This window comes from Myotis lucifugus, unplaced genomic scaffold (assembly GCF_000147115.1).
Source record: "Myotis lucifugus unplaced genomic scaffold, Myoluc2.0 scaffold_72, whole genome shotgun sequence".
Lineage (NCBI taxonomy): Eukaryota > Metazoa > Chordata > Mammalia > Chiroptera > Vespertilionidae > Myotis > Myotis lucifugus.
Genome location: NW_005871120.1, coordinates 994,188 through 1,014,455, shown reverse-complemented (window position 1 = coordinate 1,014,455; position 20,268 = coordinate 994,188). Strand labels below are relative to the sequence as shown.

The 20,268-nt window shown below is 43.2% G+C and overlaps 1 protein-coding gene across 1 annotated transcript in view; it reads left to right on the top strand.

The window, feature by feature from the left end:
* RBFOX1 (RNA binding fox-1 homolog 1) overlaps positions 1-20,037 on the top strand; it is a 188,616-nt gene extending 168,579 nt beyond the window's left edge. Inside the window, exons 12-13 of the mRNA XM_023755309.1 lie at positions 19,511-19,586; positions 19,960-20,037. Coding sequence (XP_023611077.1) covers positions 19,511-19,586; positions 19,960-20,037 — 154 coding nt within the window. The remainder of the gene's footprint in view (positions 1-19,510; positions 19,587-19,959) is intronic.
* Positions 20,038-20,268: the final 231 nt, after the last annotated feature.

Sequence of the window (20,268 nt, the reverse complement as noted above, 5' to 3'; positions counted from 1 at the left end):
GATAGCCTTGGAGGGCTGTGTGTGTGTGTGTGTGTGTGTGTGTGTGTGTGTGTGTTAAATCAATATACATAGCTTTGGATACAAGAAGAAACTTGCTAAGAATGATATCAATGCCAACTTTTGTATACCAATTGTGACATAACAAAACTAAGAGGCCAAAGAAGGAGAAATTGCCAGAATCTTTAGCATGGAAACTTAAAGCCAGTGTTATTTGATGGGAGAAATTTCTGGTCCGGCCTCTCCCCCACCTCTGCCTTTGTAGAAGACTACTCTGTGTCTTGATATCTGGCTTCTTACATCCCCTCCAATAATACTGGCTGGCTACTATTTTGATGCTTAGAATTCACCCATGGGTGATTTTTTTGGAGAAAGGCAATCTGAAGCATATGAGATTTAACTAAAGAAGAAAAGAGGGACATAGGATGATATGGCAGGTCACAGGACTAGGTTAAAGGTACCATCAGTTGAGTCAGATCCAGACTTGAGGTGGTTGGTCTATGAGAACCATCAGAAAACATAATGAAGTCTGATAATAGAATAAAGGGAGAGAAAGACCATGTCCCATAGCATTCTACCATCTCAAGTTGTTGCTAAAGCAGAATGTAATTATTCTATATCACCCTCAAAGGGAAATCCAAATATCCTATTATTTGGTCTCAGAAGAACTGAAGATTCTGAACTATATTAGGAAGTTACTCCACAGAGATGACACATCCCATTGTTGACTCCATACCCCTATATACGTGCCTCTAAGCAGAGTCTTAGAGTGAAGAAGAGGCAGGGTCTGGATCCAACCCATCTATGTTCAGATTTCATCAGCACCACTTAACAGCCTGCTCATGCTGTATAACCCTTCTATGCTTCCATTTCCTCATCTATAGAGATGGGGATAGTAAAAGGAGTTGTAAGAAAAACTACTAGTAAAGGAATTCATGCATAGGTACAGCACTTGGCAATGGCCTGTCAGGGATAAGTGCACCATTGACATTAGTGGCTCTTTGGTTTTGACATTTCAGAGACCTGAGACAGCTGTAGCCTTCTCCCTTGTGCCCAGTAATTTACCATTTTATTTTTTTAATTAGTAATCCTCCCTTCTTCCACAAAGCCTCACCATGTCAAGGAGTCTTCCTGGAAAAAAATGGGCTTTGAAATGAAAGTGAGAATGAACTTGCAGCAGATTTCTCAGCAAGCTTTCCTGAATTTCCCCGTGGTCAGAATGACCCGGAACCCTGATTCCCTCCCAGGATCCCCCATCACTTAGGAGAGTGTGAGTGGTGTCCCCAGAAGCTGGCCGATAGCCAGGCCTGGGTTCTTGTTAAATGCACTGATAATCACACTTCTCTCTTGGGAATTCTGGTTCAGGTGGTCAGAGTCAAAACCAAGGATTTAACAAAGATTCTAGCTCATATTTTACTTCAGGGAAGGTTGAGAAATGATGAAGTAGAGGAAGGGGTTGAAAATAGAAAGTTGAAAGAAATGGGTCGAGAATTAGATGCAGACTCAGAAGAAAAATGGGAAGGCCCAGCAAAGATGATTTTGAGTAAATCTATGGGAGATGGTGGGATATGTGGAACAGGGAGTAAGCATGACATTATGGCCACTATAGACCAGCTTCTCTTTCAGAAATGAGGGTTGATGTCCATTCTGTTAGAAGACCTCCAGAAACTAGAAGTAAGCATTCCTGGGCAATGGATACTATTTCTGTAGTTGCATTGTTGGCAGCCACATAGCTAGGTGGCCCTAACAAGCATGTCAAACATGCAGCCCGCCAGCCGTGAGTTTGACATGCTTGCCTAGAGCAGTGGTCAGCAAACCGGCTCGCGAGCCACATGCGGCCCTTTGGCCCCTTGAGTGTGGCTCTTCCACAAAATATCACGTGTGGGCGCGCACGTACAGTGCGATTGAAACTTTGTGGCCCATGCGCAGAAGTCGGTATTTTGTGGAAGAGCTACACTCAAGGGGCCAAAGAGCCGCATGTGGCTTGCAAGCTGCAGTTTGCCGACCACTGGCCTAGAGGATAGATAGCATAGTGGTGAAGTTGCAAAAAGAAACAAAAACTACAAGAGATTGAGTGATTCAACTGCTTTTCTACTATGCATTTGTCCCATACCCAGTGCATTGTAGCTGTGGCTGGTGTTAGAATCACCTGCCAAGCATTTTCCTACTTCTTTTCAGACCCTAACCCAGACTAATGAAGCCAGGACCCCCAGCAGCAGGGCCCCAACATGAGCACTTTTCACCTCTCCCTATGAATCTAAGGGGTAGCCAAGGTGAGAACCATTCAACCAGACAAGTGGTTCTCATTCTGAATTGCATGCTAGAATCACCTGGAGATCTTTAGAAACTACTGATGCCCTGAGACCCATTCACTGAGATCCCCATTTAGTTGGTCCTGGATGTAACCTTGTCACTAGAAATTTTAAAAGGACACCAGTTGTTTACCATGAGTGGCCCAGGTTGAACTACTGGGCCAGACTTGACCACCTACAACCACTGAACAAACCAAATGGCTGAAAATCCGGTGCAACTGCTTTTGAAGCTTAAATCCATAGGTCGGTGGTGAGAGTGAAGAGCAGGCTAGGATTAGCATAAGGGGACAGTCCCTGGGGCCAGCCTGCTTCCTAAGGCTGAAGGTGAGAGATGACCCCACTGTCTAGAGCTCGAGTACATTGCTCTGGTCACCTAAGGTTGCTGCACATCTTTGAGGATAACCACTTCTCAGCTACCATCATGAAGTTATCAGTCACATCCCTCTGGTCATTTGGGATAAATGATTTCACAGAGAGCGTCCTAGATGATCCCTTTATGGCTAAGGTAGATCATTTGTCTTAAAGTTCAAGTGGAGAGCAACAGCCACAGATAAACATAACATAAAATGGTGGACACAGGTACCTCCCCTTCTAATTCTACCTGAATTCCTTTGTGTGCACTGCCCCTCACCAGGCTATGATTCAGCAGGGATTTCCTATTTATTGTACTTATGATCACCTGATGGAAAGGTACTTTAGAGGGAGGGGTGGTTTACTCCATGGAATTAATGAGTACTGTAGAAAGGCACTTTTCTGAGATGTTAGGGTAACCTCCATCTCAGACAAGTGTACCTTCACCTTTGTTAGAGTAACCTGGGATGTAATGTGGGATTGTGTGGCTCAAAAAATATGGCTACCATTTATTACAAATATTTTTGTAAGTTTTTGGCATTGCTTCAGAGTTCATCAGGGATTCTTTAAAAGATCACGATTGGTGCTAACTCTCTGTTCCATGTAGATTTGCTTTGAAAGGAGCCATCTGAGGCCACTGTTTAGAAGACAGTGAGTTATCAAAGGGGGTACTCATTATCCTTTGTTCAGAAATTTGCTCATGAATCATAGAGACAGTGAAAAAGATTTTAAAAACATTAGTTATCTAAAAAGAAAAAAAGGAAGAAAGGAAAGAAGGAAATAGAGAAATGGTGGCATGTTTTTTGTTTTTTTTTTTTTTTGTTTTTAAGTATTAGAAAGAAGAGTGTTGGGGACAACCATCATATTTTCTAAAATTCTGGAACAATTGACAGGCATACTTTTAAGTTGCATTTTAGAAGTTTCCCCTATTCATTCAGTCACCATTTTGCATGTATTTGTATTGGTTGCCTCCCCTGGCTTTTCTCATGTCTAGCAGCCTGGACAGTTCCTTAGAGAAAATGCAGAGATGGGATGCAAGAGGGCAGTGTCTTTGAGGGTTGGGGAGTATGAACTATATAGAACCACCTAGCAATGGGCCCCCTCATAGGTCAATGAATGGCTGTTCCCAAGAGCTTGCCCTGGGGGTGGACCATTTTTTTGTTATAGTGTTTTTTTGGGAGCCTGCTATAAACAGAGGTCCTTCCCAGGGCTTATTCCACCCACCAATATCACACCTGTCCTTTGAGACACCCATGTCCTTCTGCCCTGTGAGTAAGTCCCATGTGAGCAAGTCAAAACCGATATTCACTCCAAACATCTTCATTTGCAGGGACATCAAACTTTGGAATGTTGATGGCAGATATTGATGGGGCTCGAAAAGTTAGTGTCGAAGCAAAAAAGATAGCGAAACTCCAACCACGTTAACTTTAATTTTTTAAAGAGAGGTGATAAATGAACGTAGCTGTGACCTTTGTTATGGGAAAGAGAAACATCAAATACTGTTCTCAGAGCATGTATCCTTTTGTCTAGATGTTGTTGGTGCAGAAATGATTAGAATTGTCAACTGAATGTTAACTTCTAGTGAATTTCAATACGGTAGCTCTATTTTTATCCCGGGGGAGTACCTCTTCCAACAGTAAAACTTTCTTAAGATGTTTTAAGAAATGCTCAAGCACGAGATACTTTTTGAAGCATTGAAACATTTGAACAAGACCAATCAAACTAAGACGCCACCAAAACGGATTTATCTTGGTTCTTGATGATCCGTATGCACAGTAAAATCCCACAAATGAGAACTAGAAGGCTCTATACTGCTGCCGCTGAGGCGTTTAAGAGCCTAGCCAATCTCATCGGGGCATTTGTATAATCTGCCTGACACAGATGTTCTTATTTCTGGAGAAATAAACAGCACGTCTGAATTAGAATGCATTACACTGTGGAAACGCCACCGTTGAAAACATCTTAAGAGAGTTTTACCAGCTTTCTAGATTTACTAAATCAAAGTAAAATGGCATTTTCCATTTTTATTTTCTTTTAGTGCACCATTAAAAATAATTTGGCAAGACAGGGCTTATTTGAACTGATGAGCTCTCTTCCCTTCTTCACGTAGCAAGCCTAGTTTGGTGAGGAAATGATTATCCATTACATGACACCCTATAACATTCTCTTCTGAAATGACGGCATTTCTTTCTCTTGCCTTTTTCTAAAATAGTTTTTGGATATTATATTCATAATAATAAAGTCTGGAATTTTATGATTTCCCTAGCTCATTGCAATATACTCCTTTTTTTTTCTAATTGTCTATATTTTTTAAATGTAAACTCTGCTCAGCATAGAAGTCTGTATAACCTCCGTTTGAATGCCCTGGCCTTGGGAACGTCTCCTGGCATGACATTTTGGTAACACGTAGCATTAATATTCCGGTGCCACAGCTTGTACATGGTCCATATTCTGACATCACCATGACGAGGTCCCCGCATGCCTATTTCATGATCTTTCTAAATTCTCTGAGTCCGAGATTTAGCCACACATTCCTTGCAACATCCATCCAAATGCACACCCTCCCCTCCCCTCATCTGAATACATCGAACCAATGGGCAGACAGCACATGTCCCCCTGAGCGAGCAGTATTGTGAATTTTATCTTCTCTTCCAGAAATCAGTTCGTCTTCGTTGCAGCAGATGAAATTTCTTGTAACACCTCTGCAGGTAACAAACATTGCTACTTCTTGATGCATCCATCCACGTCTCAGTATCCTTTTTTTTTCCTTTCCCTTCACATGCTGCAGTTGGTCACTCTAGAAAGTTTAGTTAAAAAAACAAAGTCCGTGTATCTTCGGAGTATAGCAGGAGCCTTTATTCTCTACTGCCTAAAGAGACGTTAGACATTTTGCTAACTTGAATATTTTGTTTTCAGTTTTAATAATATGAGATCCAAAAAAAAGTAAAACTATGTTGAATGAAGCCCCAATAAGACCTTATGGTATAATCAGTGTTCTTATGTTAAGATCCTGGACAGGGGAGATGAGGGACGCAGACGTGTGACTTCTGTATTTTTTGACTTATGATGTCTGGGTTCACACAGATGTATATGTGAATTATTTGAGATCTTTATGGAATGACTGGTATAGATTATAGGCCCCCCAAAGACTGAATCTATAAAGCTACTGGCATTAGGAAATATAATTACCTCTGTCTTATAAGAAGGGGATCTCCATTCCATTAGTTAAAGATCCTCTAGTGCCTTTCTTTTAAACCTATTACAAGTAACAGGACTCAGACGAAGCCTTCTGATTTTTGAGATCAGGGCACTGGCAGATGGAAATCGCACTTGCATGATGTGTCCATCACAACAACGCCTGTCTTTTGCTTTGATGTGGTCACAACCGTTAAATTTGAACTTTCATTAGCATGGAATTACTTGATTAAATGTTCAGAGAGGTGATTGCCTTAACTAACAAGAGATCTTTTTTTTTAATTGTTTAACTCTTTATTTATTTATTATTTCTTGTTTTTAAGCCTAAACTATGACTGCCATGATTGCTAGGAATTGTGCTTTTAGCAAAAGAGTGCATGGTAGAACTCATCCATGTATAGTTAACTATACCATGACCTTCAAAAGCATACATTAAACTGAGTCTCCCAAATAGGCATTCATCAGCTACCCATCACATTTGATCACTGGAGCCATACACAGAGGCGTATTTGTTTCACTCCCTGCTCGCAATCTTTGGAGAGAAGGAGCTAAAGGAAGAGAGAGAACTAGGAACATGTCCCTGGCCCTCTCTGCTCTAAAAAGCAAGGGCCTCAGAAAACTCTTCATCGGTTTCACTGATGTGGTTGGTCTCCATGTTTTTAGTGGATTAGAGTCTCACCCGGGAAGCTGAATGGGGTATGCATGCTCATATTTTAAAGCGACAGCTTGCTCCATTTCTATAAAGCCCCTTGGATAATGGTCCTCCTCAACCCTTAGCCTCAAATGTCTCTGTTTCGCCCTGGGAGAGGTGGTGACAACCATAACCCTTCACTAATGCCTAATAGCAGAAGATTGATCGTTGCATTGCTGGGGGAGGCAAGGGAATGAGCCTGGGATACAAGAGTCATTTAACATTTTCCAAACCTTGAGGATGAAGCATGCAACCAAAGGGGAAACTGCTTGGGATGGGGAGGAATGCTGGTTTAAAATGTTAATGGACATCTTGTGTGGATACGCTGGTCTTCCAGATTCTGTCTTCCCTGATAAACTGTACACGCACCCCAGTGGGTCTTAGGGTATATTCTGACATCATCGATCAAACGTAAGAGGTAGATGTGAATTGTTGTCTCGTGACTTAACAAACCCTGCTTTGCAAGCAAATGGCTCACACATAATATCCCTAAAAGAGGCTGCAGATGATGAAAGTTTGCCTGAATGGAGCCAGTGTTTTCACCTACCTTATCTAATTTAGGATGGCTGCTCAATAAATTCTTAATGAATTGCTATTGATCAAATTTCAAATTGAGAGAGCTATCCCTGTTGCTTTGATGGCCATATTAATAATATGTTCTATGCTGCTTCATAAGGTTCAATTTGAGCTCTGAATTCTGAATCAAGCATGAAAAAAAGACACCCATATCAATCAAAAGTCAAAGGATCTCCCAACCAGTCCACCCTCCTCATAGAGAAAGAACTGCTCAGTCAATGAAGGTTGTAACTCATGGTTTCAATGAGGTCTCCCCGGGACCTATCTCCCAGATCCTGGAAAAAAAAACAGGACACCCACATTCTAAACATCACACCTGTCAGGAGCTCTCACCTCCATGTAACCAACAACACTTCTCAGGACGGGTCTGTTGAATCCTGGTATCCCCTGGATTTTAGTGTTTGACAAATGGTAACTTCCATCTTTTTAAATGAAGAAAGATATTAACAAGAGGCCTAACATCTCAGTTTTGAGGGCTTGATGAACATTATAATTGAAATCTTTATGAAGACGCGTTATTCTTACATAGCCACCTAGGAGGACAGAGCTGGCCAAGCAGTGTTGTGTGGGAGTCTGGGTAGAGATGGTGAAAATCATCAAACAGCAGCCACAGTGAGACTGAAGGATTTTTCTTTCAATTCCCAAAGGAAAAGTGACAATTTTTATGTGGGTCACCTAGAGAGGACACCGAAATGTCAAGTCTGCTTTTCTAGCCACATAGAAGAAACATTTATTATTAGCATTTGTGGTTTATGAGATTGTATTGGCAAGGAAATTGATTTTTTTTGACTCAGTGGCTTCAAGTGTCTTATTCGATGTTTTGTTTTGGTTTTGGTTTGGTTGTTCCTGAAAGACATGTGTGGGTGTCCCATCTAGTACCTCCACCTTGAACACCCCAGAAGCTTCTTGAACTGTGACATCAAGATCCTTTGATGAGCCCTGGCCAGTGTGGCTTGGTTGGTTGAACATTGCCTCATGCATCCCAAGGTCACTGGTTCAATTCCCCGTCAGGGCATATACCTGGATTGCAGGCTCCATCCATAGTAGGGGGTGTGCCAGAGGCTGATCCATGTATCTCTCTCATCAATGTTTTTTTCTCTCTATCCTTTTCTCTCTCTCTAAAAATCAATAAAAACATTTTTTAAAATATCATTTGATGAGTTGGATTCTGCAAGTGATGGTCAAAGGGGAAAGATGGATCTCCCTTCTCCTTACAGCCAGGGTCTCCCTACCACTGTGATTCTTTGGAGCTTTTCCGTGACTGGCTAGTGATTGTATTGTAGTAGATATAGGTCTTGTACCTGAATGGAGGTTGAGAAGCAAGTTACTTATTTTGACAGAGCAACTGACAATCAGGTCAATGAGTTAGTGTGTATGGAGTCATCGCTCCATCACCAACTGTTCTCAGCCCTCAGGACATACATGTCATTAAATAAGTTAGGAGAAGCCCTTCCTCCAGAGAGCCTCCATTCTAGTGCAGACCAGACCCCAATCATGTAGATGAATAAGCCTATAATGTACTTGCATGTAAAGTTATAGAATAGCTATAATGAATCAAAAAGCAGGAGATGGGGCCCTGGCCGGGTAGCTCAGTGGGTTGTTAGAACATTGTCCTGATATGCCAAGGTTGCGGGTTTGATCCCTTTTCAGGGCACAGAGAAGAATCAACCAACGAATAAATAAGTAAGGGGAATAACAAACCCATCTCTCTGTCTGTCTCTCTCTCTCAAAAATCAATCAATAAATAAAATTTTTTAAAAGCACGAGAGAGGATGGAAAGTCCCATGTGATGCAACTGTACACTCACAGATCAGAATAGAGCTCTCCGAGAGCATGTGAGCAGGGGCTAAATTGAGTGAAGGTGTGAACCAGGTAAGTAATTGTGAAAGCACCTCAGGCTGAATAGTGGCAAGTGCAAATGCCCTGGGGTTGAGGCTCCTTGAGGTGGCCAAGAACAGTGGGCTATCCAGTGTGTCCAGGGGAGATTTTTAGAGATAATATCATGAAGGTATCCAGGGATTAAGACACATTAGGACTTGGAGGCTGCAGAAACCATTTGAGATTTTGTTTTCAGTGTGCCGGGAAGGCACTGGAGGGCCAGCTGCAGCCTGACTTATCTTTTTAATGATGTGTTAGACTGCTTTGTGAAGAATGGATTGCAATATGGCAAGAGCAGAGGAAAGGACCCCAGTTGTGAGTCTCTTGCAGCACCCCAGGGAGGGGTGACAGTGGCCTGTGTTAGGATGATGTCTGTGGAGGAGCTGAGAAATGGTGGTCTCTGGGCTGTATTTTGACAGGTGAACAAACAGGATATACTGGCAAATTAGAAACTTACCAGGCCCACTTTGTGTTAAATGCCATGTCCTCCTTTCGACTCAAAGGGTGTATCCATCATTCCCATCGAGGGCTAAGGCTTTTGTCACCATGGAAATCAAGCCCTTCATCTCAGCAGTAACTGTCCCTCACATGGGCTTTGCTGAATTCTCCAGGGGATAGTCGTAACTTGCCATCACTTATTGAGCCAATTTTGGGTGCTAGCAAGTATGATCAATCATCTATATACACTGTGTGTGTGTACAGGCATGCATATATAATTTATTACAACAGCTCAGTGAGGGAGATGTTACTATCATCCTGTTTTGCAGGTTAAAAAAGAAATAAAAGTGCTCAGGCCCAGAAAGGTTTGGTAACTTGCCCATAATCACACTGGAGTCTATTAATACCAAAGGTCTCTTTCCACCGGACCACGCTGCCCCCACATGTGCCTTTTATCTTGACTTTGGAACATGGACCTTTGCCTCCAGGTGGAATGCTCTTGCTTTCTTCAGCTGTGCTATCTTGCTCCTAGAAAACTCGCATTTGTGAGTTCAAGGGCATAGTTGTGGGAATTTGGAGACTACCCAAGGGAACCGAAAGGTTCTCTAAACAATTGTCTCCCTGGGTGTTTCTTTGACATGATCCATCCCCTTCAGGTAGCAGGTATATATCGAGTCTCTCAGACGTGCGGGGCACCGATCTAGGTACGGGGATAAGGTGAGAAAGGGAGCAACTCTCTTGTCTGGGGTCACTGTATGTATCAGGAAGACAGAGGGTTAAACAAGCAAAGTGTGGTCCAGGTCAGTTCTCCAAAAGTCTTTCTTGTGCTGAAAAGCAGTGGCTAAAAATCACCTAACAGGATAAGTCATTCCCTGAAAACTACTGGACACTTGAAGCTAGTTGTTTTGCCTGAAGAGTCCAGGCTCCCAGCTGCCCCCTCCTGAGGGAGTGTGTGTGCGCTGGTGTGTCTTTGGGGTGCAGTTGGAGGCCAGGTCTTGGTCCATCAGCAAGTCTTACCCTCTCCACCACACCAGGTACCATCTTAGTGGCATGTGAAGCCAGTTTGGGGACACACTCCCAGCCCTTGAGTACTGGTCACGTCTGTGAAAGCTTCTGAAACCCTCCCCTGTGGGACAGGTTGATATACACTCCATTAAGTAACTATTAGAAGCAATGTTTGGCAAGTTTATAGGCACAAGGGGGGTGTTGTCAACCCTGTCCATTCTTCTATCTCCCCCGACCTGTACCCATGTGCACACACAGACACACACACACACGTGCATGCACATAGCACATGCATCCAAGCAGCTGCACTAAGACTTCAGATAATATCTAGAAGAAATGTCCAAATTGGTCATTCCTCTAATTGTGACCCTTCAGCAAATTCTACCTCATTATCTTCCCTTCATTTTGGTGATTTGATTATTCAGCGAGGTCGTCATGCCGTGAATTGATTTGGAATTAATTGGCCTGTTTCCAATAAGATGTGATGTGTATTATTATAGGTGAAGCACAGAGTGCTCAGGGGGCATATATCAAAGGGACGAAGTACACATAATCAGCATTTATTGAAAGCTTTCTATATACCAGGCATGTCCAATACATGCAATAACAATATCCTACAAATAAAATGTCTCTATGAGAATTAAAGATATCTAGATAGCTCTGAATTAGGCTGAGTATGGGATCTCTATATCAGTACAGATTTAAAAAAAGAGAGAGAAGTTGGTATCAATGTTAGAGCCATGAATATCCCCTGAAGAGCTTGTTACCAATACAGAGTCTATGTCCTCCCCTCCCTGCCTCAGAGATTCTGATTCACAGACCTGGAGAGGGAGCCTGGAAATCTACATTCTTACAAGTTCCTCTAGGCAATTCCATAGAGGCAGCCTCAGATCACACCTTAGGAAACACTGAGTGGATCACTCAGGAATCCTTCTATTTCAATGGCAAGGAGAACACCCAACAGGTTTATCTAGAGCAGGGGTGGGCAAACTTTTTGACTCGAGGGCCACAATGGGTTCTTAAACTGGACCGAAGGGCTGGAACAAAAGCATGGATGGAGTGTTTGTGTGAACTAATATAAATTCAAAGTAAACATCATTACATAAAAGGGTACGGTCTTTTTTTTTTTTAGTTTTATTCATTTCAAACGAGCCGGATCCTGCCAGTGGGCCGTAGTTTGCGCACGGCTGATCTAGAGCCATGCTTGGCAATATAGCGGCCAATCTCCACCTGTGGCTATTGAACCCTTAACATGTGGCTGGTCCAAATTAAGATGAGCTATAAATGTAAAATACATACTAGATTTCCAAACCTTACTACAAAAAAATATGTATAATATTTTAATTATAATTTTTTTGTCAATTACAGATTGAAATGATAATATCTTTAATATAGCAGGTTAAATAGAATTATGCACATGAACTTCACCTGGTTTTACTTTTTTAATGCAGCTACTATAAAACTTAAAATGTCATACGTGGCTTGCACTTGTGTTTCTCTTTATATTTTTATTAAACAGTACCATTCTAGAGCCACATTTTCATTCATTTTGTTCAAATGAGTATCGAAAGTGTTGGCATGCCTCAAGAACTGGTCTCTTAGCGGTGAAGGATACTCACTCAGAATTAAAATGTTTTGACAGATAATCTGGACATTGTTAGTGTTTCTTGACTTTACATTTTAATTTTGCCTCCAAGTAACCTGCCTCCTTAACCTCTTTTTAACCTCTCAGAATCTTTGATCCACTTACAAGGGGCCGGAGGATGCCATTACTCAGGGCTTCAGATGGACAACTCAATTCAGGGGTAGTTCTGACTCCTGTGCCCCATGAGCTCTGCTACAGGGACCCCACACAGAATAGAGAGCAGACAAGGGTTGCAATCTTCCCAGTCTTAATAGCATCGATAACTGACAATTGTTTGGTTCTGACTAACCCTATCTCAGCTTCACTCAGCAATTTACAGTCAGTATGCACTATTACTGTCTCTATTCATGGATGGAGAAGCTGGCTCAGAGAGGAGATAAACTTTCTGAGATGACTCAGCAGACACATAGCAGAAGCAGGATTTGATTCTAAAAATTCTGACCTTGTGTAATTCTTAGCTTCAGCTTGGCTTCTCTGCAGAGCTATTGGCAACCCCATGAAGAATACAAACACAGAACTGCCTTTGAGGTTCCCCCTGTGAATTAAACCATAGTTGGGGTGCCATGCTGATTTCAAAGCATGATGGGAAATTCTTCATGATTTTGGTAGAGCCGTAGTCAGGACACAAAAGGAGGGTGCCTTGGCCTTGACATTAGAGAGAGTGTGGCTCTGTGTCTTGTATTGTAGTGGAGGAACTGTGGAACCAAAAGCAGGACTGACTGTGTCTTCTTTTCACTAATATGTTTTTATTGATTTCAGAGAGGAAGGGAGAGTGAGAGATAGAGACATCAATGATGAGAGAGAATCATTGATCGGCTGCCTCCTGCACGCCCCACACTGGGGATCAAGCCTGCAACCTGGGCATGTGCCCTGACTGGGAATGGAACCATGACCTCCTGGTTCATAAGTCAATGTTTGACCACTGAGCCATGCCGGCTGGGCTTATTGTGTCTTCTTGACTCCTGGACAGTGGTTGCTGCTGTGCTGTGCTGAGTCCAGAACCGAGGTTCCTACCTCAAGCCTGCTTTGTTGGGATTCCAAATAGGAAGAGCTTTTGAATTGCACTAGAGGACATAGAAAGGATGATGCCATCTGACTTCCCAAAGGTGGTAGGATCTGGTTCTCATAGATGCTACGTGCACAGTTCACATGTGTGACCAGCATCTATGTGCAACAACAGAGCCCATGGCTTCCCTTTGGGGAGCTAAAGAACCCAGAAGATGTTTTCCTTCCTTCTTCTGAGGACAAAAATCAGGAGGCTGAACACTGTCCTGAGTGACCTGTGCAGATGATTGTTGCAAATCCAAGCTAAGGAAGTGACCAGAGATAAAATTCAGAAATATCAGTCATGTTGAGGTAACTCCATGTTATTCATCTCAGAGAATTTCTCCCGTTTCTACTGGCATCTTTCTTGGAGGTTTAGCTGCATGTGGAGCTGTTTTCTTGGTTTTGAGATATGGGGCTGGTCCACTTCCTCTATCTTGTGTATCTCGTCTAAGTCAGTGCCTAGGAGAAGGCCACAGCAATCACAGAGAAATATTTTCTTAGTTGAATAGATTCACTATGGCATAGTGGCCAACTGAGGTCTGAGACATGTGCAAACCAGTGGGAACATGCCCTAGCTAAACCATCACTCTTCAAGTAGCAGGCTGTCAGAACCACGGGGCTATGGTGTAGTAAATACCCCATTTGTACTGTGTGGCTAGTATGTGCCTTGCATGGATTAATTTTCCCCAGTTCCTTATGGGCTATATCTTAGATACAATTAGGAGGGCAATATAGCCCTAATGGCATTGCCATGCAGGCTCCTCCTAGGGAGGTTACCTATTTTGAATGCCTACTCTGCAGTGCCTGTCTGTGTAGTGAGGACACAGCATAGTCTCCGTGCCTTCCTGCTTAGACGGACTGTCTAGGAGATCTGTGCCACATGGTGACATAGATCACAGGGGGAGAAGATATTTGATTCATCTTTCTGCTCCACCGGGATTCTCCCCACTATCTCTGGGACAGGAGGCAGGGGGGGATGATGCTGAAGTAAGAATAACTAGTCCCAGGAGCATAAAGACTCTTAATTGAAATATATGGAGTGAAGTTAATTAAAGTGTTCTTACTATATCTCCCTATAAGAAAATCACCTGACTGTTAAAACCCTGGTGTGGTGTACCTACATGACCCTATTGTGTTTTATGAGCATCCAGCTTGTTTCAACTAGATTTAGAAGATGTTGTTAACAAGTAATATATGTATGACTCAGCAGAGCTCACCAAGTACTTTACAAACATGGGTTCATATTTCCCATTCAACAGGTGGCATGCTTCTTTATTGAACCTGAAGTTCGAATACAGCAATTTAAACTACATCTGCAACTCACAAATTAGCTAGATCTCAACTCCAAAAGCATCTGTACGTTGACTGCTAGAGCTACACATGATCATATTAGAAGAGGATCCTTCAGTTCCTTCTACAGAGATTGGCTTGTGAAAACCTATATAAAAGCCCTTGTATCATAATCTGCAGACTGCTTTAAAACGTGTCTGGTTTCTTCCCATGCACTTTATCTGTGAATTAGGCAGGGCTCAGATAAAACGATACCATTTTATTGGTATCCTTGGTATCGGTGCCCAAGTCATTGAGCAAGGACACTGCAAAGGCAGAACTTGAACCTGGATCTTCTTGCCCCAAGGCCTCTGCCCTTCCCAGGGCCCGGTGTGGGCCTCCTCCTTTTAAGTTGTTGCTAAAGTCAAAATTAGACAAGGGCTCATGATGGCAGCAAGCTGTTACCTTTCATTCCTTTGTTTATTTGGTTTTTCCCTAAAGGGTTTTGGTGAGCCTTATGACAACTTGGGCAGTGATTTATAAATTCTTGGGGGTGATGGGAAATTACACACTGTATTTCCAAAGTCCCCAGAAAGTTTTCTTATGGGTGTCCTTAAGGGGTTTGAATGTTTCTGAGAGCAGCTGACCTAAAGACTTCGGAAAGCTTTGCCACTAACAGAATCATAATGATGGGTACACTTCCCTCCTCTCCACTCCTCCCTCTTGCTGCCTCCACTCACTTGGCGGCAGTGGCGTGGCTCTGGTTCCTCTGCACTGTGGCCAGTGCTGTGCTAGACTCTGCCCCAGACTCCATGGGGCTGACAGTGCAGGAGGGGGGACAGGTGAATAGCCAGGGAGAGAAGTAAGTAAACAAAATTACTAGCGATTTGCTACTTGGCATGAGGGGGTGAGGAGAGGATGGGAAAGTGTGATTCAGAAAGAGGGGTCAGGAAAGGGAGCATCTCTCTAGGGAAGTAACATTTGACCTGAAACATAAAGAAGAAAAGGCAGCAATTCGGGTGGAGAATGAGTGAGTGCCCAAGCCCTAAGGAAAGAATGAATTTGCATGTGTCCAAGGAGTATTGAAGAGGCCAGTGTGCCTGGAACACAGTAAACAAGGGCTAGAGGGGTGCATGAGAGGATTGAGAGAGGGACAGGGACGAGTCAGGAAAGTTTGGATTGTATTCTAGAATCAGGGGAGGGTTTTAAGCAAAGAAGTGATATAAGTAGATTTATCTCAATTAGATAAGTGGATAGATAGATGAACAGATAGATATATGGTTGATAGATAGATAGATAGATAGATAGATAGATAGATAGATACAGATATAATAGTAAATGGCTGGTGGTTTGGAGAAGCAGAAGTGGAGCCAAAGAGACAAGATTTAAGGCTACTGTTGATTTGGTTCTGGTGAAATACGTGATGTTAGGATGGTGACAGTGTGAATGGAATGACGTGGATACATTTAAGATTTCATCTGTAATTTCTGAGGGCTGGGCTGCAGGGAAACAGAGCATCATGACCTGATGCACTGTGGTCCACCTTGGCCAAGGCCAGGTGGGGCGGAGGTGACCATGTGCGGAGATCACTCATAACACGGCAGTCCAGACACATTTTCCCATCACTCCATTGGGGTCCCTGGGACTTGCCATTCTTCCTTCAGGCTGTGCTTAGCCAGCTCTGAGGGCGCAGGGTTGCTGACGTGCCTGGCATAGCTGTTGTGAGAGTAGAGCTGGAGTCCACATCTTCCCTAATAACCTTGTGTCTAAATTGTAGTGTCACACAAGGGCGTGTTCAGAAATTAGCATTTGAAAAGAAGCCTCCTTGCTTTCAGTTTGAGCTGACATGGTCCCTTTTCCTCTGTGGAAATGAAATTTATTAATCATAATAAAACCATCAGAATCTGAAGGTAGAGGTCACCCTGAGGAGAAAAGGCGCCTGCTCATTTACCAGGAATAGTTCAGCGCTGCTGTATTTTTCTTCTGCCCAGGCAGAGAACATTGCCAAATTGTTACCTTGGGCTTTCCACTGAGGCTCTGCCCAGTGTTATAAACAAATAAGAATGTACAATTAAAGTACGTGGGAGAAAAGGGTGGGAGCTACGTTTTCATGCAATGCATTCAGGCCATCAACATGTCGTCTACCAAAAAGAGGACATCTTTGCCACAGTGAAATCATTCCCCAAATTAAAAGAAAAAACAATAATTCCTCTGAATTTACATCTTCATACACGTTTTGAAGGGACATCATGCTGTGGCATTACATAGTCCATTTCCAAGGGTTTTCAGTTCTCTTTTGTCGTATATGTCCTGTTCATACCACCAGCTTTGCAGAGTGAAAGTGCATTAAAAATAATTCTATGATCACTTTTTTTAACCCTCTGGACTAATGACAACTTTACTTTCTCATGAAATAAAAATGAATGACAAAGTTGTATCTCATGTTCTTTTACACCTATGAATATTTACTTCTAATTGCATGGGTCGAGGCCCAGCTTTCATGAGTGACCTCCCTGAATGAGTGACTTCTTAAAAAATGTCATCATTCCTCTTGTTTTACCATGCCCTCTGTCTTGGACTCCCATCTGTTTTTCCTCCCAGAGAGATGGGGGTCTTGGAAGGCCTTTTGTGATGAGCCAGGGGGCTGGCAGGTGTCTCAGGGAATGAAGTGCACGGGGGAGGGTGGACTGTCTGTTTCACTGAGAAAATCCATTCTCATACCGCTTGTGAGGATCGGGAGAACACAGTGTGTTGAAGCAGAAAGCCTCATCTGGATTGTTGGCACTTGGTACCCCTTGAACAGGCAAGGAGGGCTCGGGAAGAAGACACATCCAATGTGAACTGGTCAAATCATTTTTCCCACCCGGAGTCTAAACTAGAGCCCATGAGTTAGAAGGATCTTCACCCAACTTCTTCCGAACTTTCAGGGTTCCATGGTGTAAGCAATCATGCCAGGCCCATCCAGTACATTCTTTTTTATTTTTCTTAATCTTTATTGTTGAAAGGATTACATATGTCCCCTCCCCCCTGCCATTGACCCCTTCTAGCCAGCGCGCCCCTGCCCCTCCCCCCATCCCAGGCCTCCACCCTATTATCTGTGTCCATGGATTATGCATATATGCATTCAGGTTCTTTGGTTAATCTCTTCCCACCCACCCACGTCCCCCACCTTCCCTCTGAGATTCCACAGTCTGTTCCTTGCTTCTATGTCTCTGGATCTATTTTGTTCATCAGTTTATTTTGTTCATTAGATTCCACGTATGAGTGAGATCATGTGATATTTGCCTTTCTCTGACTGGCTTATATGCTCCATCTAGTAGATTTTTTTTTAATATATTCATGTCAGAGAGGAAGGGAGGGGGAGAGACAGAGATATCAATGAGGAGAGAGAATCATTGATTGGCTGCCTCCTGCACGCCCCCCTCGTGGGGATTGAGCCAGCAACTGGGGCATGTGCCCTGACTGGGAATTGAACCATGAGCTCCTGGTTCATAGGTCGACACTCAACCGCTGAGCCACGCTAGCCAGGCCCATCCAGTACATTCTTATTCACCAACTATGAGCAAGAAGATTGGAAGCAAAATGGTGAAAAGATAGGGAAGGAGAAGAGTAAAGCATGTGGAAATTAGACTCCAAGAGATGGGAGGTGGCTTAAGTTTGACAGTAGTTGATAGAACAGACAAACCATTTCTTCCAGCCTTGTTTCTTCATTCTTTAAAGAAAAGTCCAAGAGCCAAAAGCTGTGGGTAATCCACATATATCCCATTTAGTGACTGGTATCCCCGTTCCCCAGCTGCTAACAGTGCTCAGGTGCTCCTTTCTTCAGAGAATTACCTTCTGCCCACGAAAGTCACTTCAACTCAGTTCTTCTCCACCCCTCAGGGAAACCTGCAGCTAATGCTTAACTTACATGAGTGTTCGAAAAACCAACCCCTTTGCCTCCAGCTGGGATTCATTCTGGGGCACAACTCACAGGGTCAGGTCAAAGTTAGTCTCTCGCTTAGGCCATTTCTCCTCTTTCCCTTGCTATTGAACTGCCTGCCTCTCTCTCTCCTTCTTCTTTACATGCACAAGACTCTCTATTTCAGGCTCTTCTGGGGAACCTAACTTAAGATTGCATCTCAGCTTTGATCATTACTGAAGGAGCAATGTTCAAACTACCTGCAAGGAGATATCCGGCAGGCCATTTAAGCAAGGGTACATGCCACCATGGAAAGATCCTTCCAGTGGCTCTGAGAAATGTAAAGGTCAGCTCTGACTGTCTAGCTCTGTGATCTTGAGCAAGTGACTTCACCTCTCTGAACCCTAATGTCTGATCTGTGGCATCATTCAGTCCCGGACACTTAATACACACTGAATGCATCAGGCTTCCTTCCCTTCTTCATTTTTTATTCTGAGGCCTGTGCTGGAAGTCATGGCAGAGGAGGGAGGAGGATGGGAAAGAGAGACAGAAAAACTCGAAGATAAGGAACTGTCATCAAGAAATACTGTTTGAAATGTGTCCCTCCCCAGAACCTGGCCATTGATTGATGAGTTAGAGGTTCTGGAGTGATAGGATTGAAATCAAATCAGCTATAACTCTTGAGTGGGGTGGGGTGGCGTCCCAGAAACCCTTCAAGGATGCTTCTATTTGAGTGTCTTTGTTCTTAACAAAGATGTTGGACCCTAACTGCAAAGACTGGGTCACTTTGCCCATTTTGATTCACCCTTTCTCCTTTGATTGGTGACAGCTAAATTAGGAGAAAAGGACCATCTCTCTTGAGTATTAACATGTCCTCTGGGGGTCCTGGGTGTACTGGGCTTCTTAAAACCATTCTTTCACATTGTTTTGTGTTGTTTGTTTGTTTGCCTACCTCTGTCTCCAGGGTAGCCGCATGAGCAGTTAGAAATGGTCCTTTGAGAGACCAGCCATGTTAAATGGACAAAAGAATGTGCTATGCACAGATGGACTTTTTAAATGTTATGTGGCAGATAGGAATATGTTTCTTAGGTATGAAGATGAATAGGGCCCCTCCACACTGTCTTGGTATTTTGCATTTTATGGTTGCTATTATTACTTTATAACTGCATATTATGGATTAATCTTCACCTCTATTTCCCTTTCAGTTACGGACGAGTTTATGCTGCCGACCCCTACCACCACACACTTGCTCCAGCCCCCACCTACGGCGTTGGTGCCATGGTGAGTACCAATTCCTCCTCTTCCTCACTTCTTCCCGCTCCCTTCCCTTCCCCAGCTGGGACCTTTGTACGGGTTGACGGTTGACGTCCTCTCACTCTCCCCTTAATTGAATTTGTCTCTTGTGCTAATCTAACAGCAGCTAAAATGCCACATTAATCCTCCCAGTAAACTTGATAAATGTCTTAATTTCTTGGCAATGTAGTGCATGTAAGTTATTATATTTCTAATTTTGCAAGTCTCACCTAGCAGAGCACTTACCTTAATGGAATAATTAGTCATTTTGATAATTAAATCCATCACTAACAGAATGCAGTGTCAATGCAGAACTTTTTTTTTCTTTTTTTTTTCCCTCCCTTGCTGCTCATTCACATAGCCCCAAGGTTCCAGCCCCAGCACAGACTTCAGAGGAGCTAAGCTGCACACTTCCAGGCCTCTGCTGTCAGGCAGCTGAGAATCTGACTGCCTCTCCTCCCCTATTACAATTCATGTTTAAAGTCATAGTCGCCCAGGAAAGAAAATAGAGAGGGGCACACTTTGTGTGTGTGCCTAGTACATAAGGAATTAGAAGGAATCAGCTGGGTTTGGGGGTTGTCTTTTGTTTTTTGGGGGGTTGGGTTTTTGTTTGGGGGGTGGGGGGAGGGCAAACAGGGGAGGTGAGGGTGGGTGAATTTGCCTGTACTTG